The sequence below is a fragment of the Pteropus vampyrus genome, unplaced genomic scaffold (genome assembly GCF_000151845.1).
Source record: "Pteropus vampyrus isolate Shadow unplaced genomic scaffold, Pvam_2.0 Scaffold288, whole genome shotgun sequence".
NCBI lineage: Eukaryota > Metazoa > Chordata > Mammalia > Chiroptera > Pteropodidae > Pteropus > Pteropus vampyrus.
In genome coordinates, this window is record NW_011889069.1 from 4,125,587 (window position 1) to 4,131,378 (window position 5,792).

At 38.5% G+C, this 5,792-nt stretch overlaps 1 protein-coding gene across 2 annotated transcripts in view; it reads left to right on the forward strand.

Annotated features, from left to right (window-relative positions):
- ACAD8 (acyl-CoA dehydrogenase family member 8) overlaps positions 1-5,792 on the forward strand; it is a 21,086-nt gene that overhangs the window by 12,923 nt on the left and 2,371 nt on the right. Inside the window, exons 7-10 of one of the 2 annotated variants that reach the window (XM_011376241.2) lie at positions 4,096-4,231; positions 4,330-4,427; positions 4,763-4,915; positions 5,505-5,607. In XM_011376241.2, coding sequence (XP_011374543.1) covers positions 4,096-4,231; positions 4,330-4,427; positions 4,763-4,915; positions 5,505-5,607 — 490 coding nt within the window. The remainder of the gene's footprint in view (positions 1-4,095; positions 4,232-4,329; positions 4,428-4,762; positions 4,916-5,504; positions 5,608-5,792) is intronic. The other variant, XM_023521042.1, reaches the window with a different exon arrangement.

Consider the following 5,792-nt stretch of genomic DNA (forward strand, 5'->3'; position numbering starts at 1 on the left):
ATGCGTTAAACCAGATGGATTTAATTTATATTTTTAGAGCATTACACCCCAAAGCAGCAGAATATATATTCTTAAGTGTACACGGAACATTTTCCAAGATAGACCACATGCTGGGCCATAAAACCTATCATACATCTTCTCCAATCACAATGATATGAAACCAGAAATCAATTACAAGAAAAAAAAAATGAAAATTACACGAACACATGCAGGCTACATAACATGCTACTAAACAATGAATGGGTTAATAATGAGATCAAAGTAAAAATCAAAGATACCTTGAGACAAAATTAAAACAATGACCTCAAATCTGTGGGACACAGCAAGAGCAGTCCTAAGGGAAATTCATAGCAATACAGGCCTACCTCAAGAAACAAGAAAAATCTCAAAGAAACAATCTAACTTTATGCCTTAAAGGAACTAGAAAAAGAACAACAAAATCCAAAATGAGTAGAAGAAAGGAAATAATAAAAATCACAACAGAAATATATAAAATAGAGTCCAAAAAAAAAAAAATACAAAAGATCAATGAAACCGAGAACTACTTCTTTGAAAAGATAAATGAAATTGATAAACCTTTAATGAGACTCATCAAGAAAAAGAGAGAACCCAAATAAAATCAGAAATGAAAGAAGTGACAGCTGACTCCACAGAAATACAAAGGATTATAAGAAAATACTACTAACATTTATATGCCAACAAATTGGACAATTTGGAAGAAATGGATACATTCCTAGAAACATACAGTTTTCCAAGACTGAGTCAAGAAGAAACTGAAAATATGAAATGACTGATTACTACTGGTGAAATCAAATCATAACCAAAAAAACTCCCAACAAACAAAGTCCTAGACCAGAGGGCTTCACAGATGAATTTTATCAAACATTCAAAGAAGAATTAATACTTATTATTCTGAAACTACTTCTAAAACTTCAAGAGGAGGGAAGGCTCCCAAGCTCATTCTATGAGGCCACCATTACGCTGATTCTAAAACCAGACAAAGACATTACAAAAAAAATTATAGACCAATAACCCTGATGAAAGTGGATGTAAAAATCTTCAACAAAATATTAGCAAGCCAAATTCAGCAATACATTAAGAAGGTCATATACTGCAATCAAGTGGTATTTATTCCTGGGATACAAGATTATTTCGATATCCACAAATCAATTATTGTGACATCATATTAACAGCTTGAAAGATAAAAACTCATATCAATAAATGCAGAAAAAGTGTTTGACAAAATCCAGCATCCATTTAGGATAAAAACTCTCAATAAAGTAAGAATAGAAGGAACATACCTCAACATATTAAAGATCATATGTGACAAACACACAGCTAACATAATGGCAGAAAGCTAAAAGCGTTTTTCTTAATATCAGGAAAAGACAATGCCTACTTTCACCATTTTTATTCAACACTGTAATGGAAATCCCAGCGACAGCATTCAGACAAGAAAAAGAAAAAAGTCATCCAAATTGGAAGGAAGAAGGAAAACATTATTTGCAGATGACATGATACTGCACTTAGAGAACCCTAAAGATCTCACCAAAAAAACCCCAACTATTCAAACTGATAAATGACTTCAGTAAAGTAACAGGATACAAAATTAATAATATTAAGATTTTATGCACCAATAATGAACTATCAAAAAAAGAAATTAAAACAATCCCATTTACAATTACATCCAAAAATAAACACTAGGAATAAATTTGACAAAGGAAGCAAAAGACCTGTACTCAGAAGATTATAAAACATTGAAGAAACTGAAGAAGATACAAATAAATGGGATCATATACCATGTTCATGAATAGGAAGAATTAACATCATTATAATGTCCATACTACCCAAAGCAATCTATAAACTTAATGCAGTCCTCATCAAAATACCAATGCCATTTTTCACAGAACTAGAACTAATAATTCTAAAATTTATATGGAACCACAGGAAAACCCAAATAGCCACAATAATCTTGAGAAAGAAGAACAAAGTTTGAGGTCTCACGATACCTGCTGGTGTAAGAACAGACACATGTCAATGGAACAGAATGGAGAGCCCAGAAATAAGCCCACACCTATATGGTCATTTAATCTATTACAAAGGAGGCAAGAATATACAGTGGGGTACAGACAGTCTCTTCAACAAATGGTGTTGGGAAAATGGACAGATAACATGTAAAAAAAATATGAAACTGGACCACCTTCTTACACCATATACAAGAACAAACTCAAAATGGATTAAAGACTTAAATATAAGGCCCCAAACCATAAAACTTCTAGAAGAAAACATAGGCGGTAAACTGTCTGACGTGGCTCTTAGTAATATTCTTTCTGATATATCTTCCCGGGAAAGGAAAACAAGAAATAAATGAGAATCAATCAAACAAAAATCTTCACACAGCAGAGGAAAACAACAAAATGAAAAGACAGCCTCCTGGATGGGAGAAGATATTTGCCAGTGATGCATCTGATAAGGGATTAATATCCAAAATTTATGAAGAACTCATACTACTCAACACCAAAAAAGCAAAGAATAAAAAAAGGACAAAGGACCGAATAGCCGCTATTCCAAAGAGTACATATGTACAGATGGCCATAGACATATGAAAAGATGCTCAACGTCACTAATCATCAGAGAATGCAAATTAAAACCACAGTATTGGAAGGTTTCAGATTGGTGGTGAGACTGTGGGAGCCTGAAAGAAAATAAGATCACTATCAGCTCAAGAGACTGACTGGGAAGGCCTTAGGAGGCTTCATTTAAGCTAGACTGATGGAGATTGGGGTTGGGGAGTATTCCCGGTGGAGGAAGCAGAATAAGCAAAAATATGTATTTAAATACCTAGAAGCACATTATGTTGACCAGCTTGACTGGAGTGGAGCATACTTACAAGTGACAAAGAAAAGGCTGAGAAAGAAGGATTGGACACATTTTTGAAGACCTTAAATAAAAGGCTGAGGAATAAAGTTTATCTTTCTAACAAAAAGGAGCTATTGAATGTTTTTATGTAAGGAAGTGATGGTGATGTGAAGACAGTAGTGTTTTCAGAACTATAGGGAACTGAGAGATTTTATATAGTCTTGTGATTTTAAAATCTGTTATCATTAAACCTCAAAGTTCTTTGAAGCCTTGGAAAGTACCTGGAAGAGCAGATGAAAGAGTCAAGTAGTGAGAGCCTTAATCTTTTTATATATGAAACCTCTAAATAAGATTTTATTTGAAGAAAGTGACTCTGCTGACTTTCTAGTACAACTCCCTTGTATAGGAGAAAACAGAAGCCACAAAAAAGCCAAGTGGTTTGGCCAAAGATGAAGAGTATAGCTGGTTAATTTGCATAACATGGACTACATCTCAAGTATTCAAAATTTTCTCTGGGCTTGTGACATATATTCAAGGATGTCTTGGGTAAGTCAGCTTTTTGGGGAAAACAGAACCCAAAAAAATCCTCATAGTTTGCCAGTAGTGTTTGCCAGTTTTGTATGGAATAAATACTCCCACTATGGCTGATTTCAAGCCACCTATGTGATGTCACTGAAAGCCATGTTAGGAAAAGATGTGCATAATTGGCTTTTGTGAGCTGGATCTCTCTGCAGTTAAATGATTGACTTAGGTATTGCCAACACAGTGAATGTTACTCATGACATCCTAGAGGAACACTAAGCTTTTGAAAGAAGTATGGCTATTGTTAGTAATAATCCTTATGTTGTCTTCATGTAAGGAGAGGTAATCCAAATAATTCTTATATTGTCTGTTTTTTATAAAACAATGTACTCATGGGGCACCAAAGTGAGGACAGTCCTGCCCCAATCCTAAAAGAAATTGTGAGAAGTGTTTGTGAGTAGGTTAATCTGGAAGAGTAGACATTAGAAAGTAGATGCTCTTAACATGTTAAAAAATGTTCGGCTGAAAAAAGAAATCTGTCATAGTTGAGAGAGATTTAAGTCTGACTGAGCTTTTATTTCTCATTTTAGTTCTAAAGGGTCTGAATCTCAAGGTTAATGGAACCTGTAATTCACAGGCTTTCATCAAAAAAGAACACCACCCTGAGTGGTGAATGAATAATGGGGCAGCCATACAGTCCTTAATTTTTGCCAGGTGGGGTGGAACTCTCAGCCAACCCGAGCCGTGATCTTTGAAGACTGTGCTGTCCCTGTGGCCAACAGAATTGGGAATGAAGGGCAGGGCTTCATCATTGCCATGAAAGGACTGAACGGAGGGAGGATCAATATTGGTGAGAACACGAAGGGATACAGCAGGGAGGGCAGCAGGCAGGGGCAGGCAGCACTGTACTTCCAGCTCAGTTGAAGTGTTGGCACTCTTCCTTTCTAGCTTCCTGCTCTCTGGGGGCTGCTCATGCTTCAGTCATCCTCACCCGAGATTACCTCAATACCCGGAAGCAGTTTGGAGCGCCTCTGGCCAGTAACCAGGTAACTGCTCTGGTGTCTCTGCATTTTGCTTCCCACTCTTTGCACGAGACCCACATTGTCCAGGAGAGTGTGGAGTTCTGCTCCCATCTTAGCCAGAACTTGTGCTCTATCACTAATGTTTTTCCAAAGGTAATAATATTCAATGAAGTGCAGGGCAAGTGAAGTAGACTTAGAACTTATAAGGCAGTGTGTTTCCTCTGTAGAAGAGGCAGGAAGCTTTAAAGATTGGAGTCACTTAAAAAAGCTATCTCATTAAAGATGTCTTACAGAGGGCCCCAGATCAGGTGCTACTCTAAGCCTATCTTGTCTGGTTCTCTTCTGCCCTATTGCTGTAGTACCTGCAATTCAAATTGGCTGATATGGCAACAAGGCTGGTGGCCTCACGACTGATTATCCGCAGTGCAGCGGTGGCTCTGCAGGAGGAGCAGGAAAATGCAGTGGCCCTGTGCTCTATGGCCAAGCTCTTTGCTACAGATGAATGTTTTGCCGTAAGTGATGTATCTCCTGGGCAAACAGGGAGCAGCTGCTATATCCAGGGATGTTGAGAGCCATCAGTCAACTGGGATGCTGCAGGGATTGCCTTGGGGCTTAAGGATATAAGTTAACTCATGAGAGGCGTGCATGGGAGCTCTCATAGCTGGCCATTTACCTGTTTCATGCCATTACACACTTCATTCTGTCATTGTCATTTGTGTTTAGTTGAGACCTACCATGTTTCCAGTGTCAGGGACAAAATGTTTCCACATTGAGGCTGCGTGGCCCCTAGATGGCATCTTAACTTCATAGAATCTCAGCCCTGGTGTTTGCAGGTAGCTTTTCCCCTTAGATAATGAGCCAGAAAGGCAGCAGTTTCTGTGTTGCCTGTCTGGTGAGAACTGACAAGTTCAGGTGAACTCTGCTTGTCTCTGAGTACAGAGAACATGGAGCCTGTCTTCTGGCTTGGCTAGTTATCTGTAGGCTTTTCTTTCTCATATTAGTTTACAGGAGGCTGCCAGATTAGGGGCTGGGATGAGAAGAGAGAAGCCACTTGTTCTAGTCTTCCTAGAATTCAAGATCTTAATCCCTGTTTCCCTGCAGATCTGCAACCAGGCCTTACAGATGCATGGAGGCTACGGCTACCTGAAGGACTATGCTGTTCAGCAGTATGTACGGGACTCCAGGGTCCATCAGATCATTGAAGGTAAAAATTTCCAGAGGTTATTCTCTCTTTTAGAACAGTTACAGGATCACCACTTTTCCCCAGCTTGTCTATCCCCAGACTGTCTGGCTTTCAGGGTTCCACCAGGCCCTGTCTGTCTTTGACATCCTCCTTCCTCACTCCTCCTGACACTGCCTTGGAAGGGCCTGCATTGGTGCCATACAAAG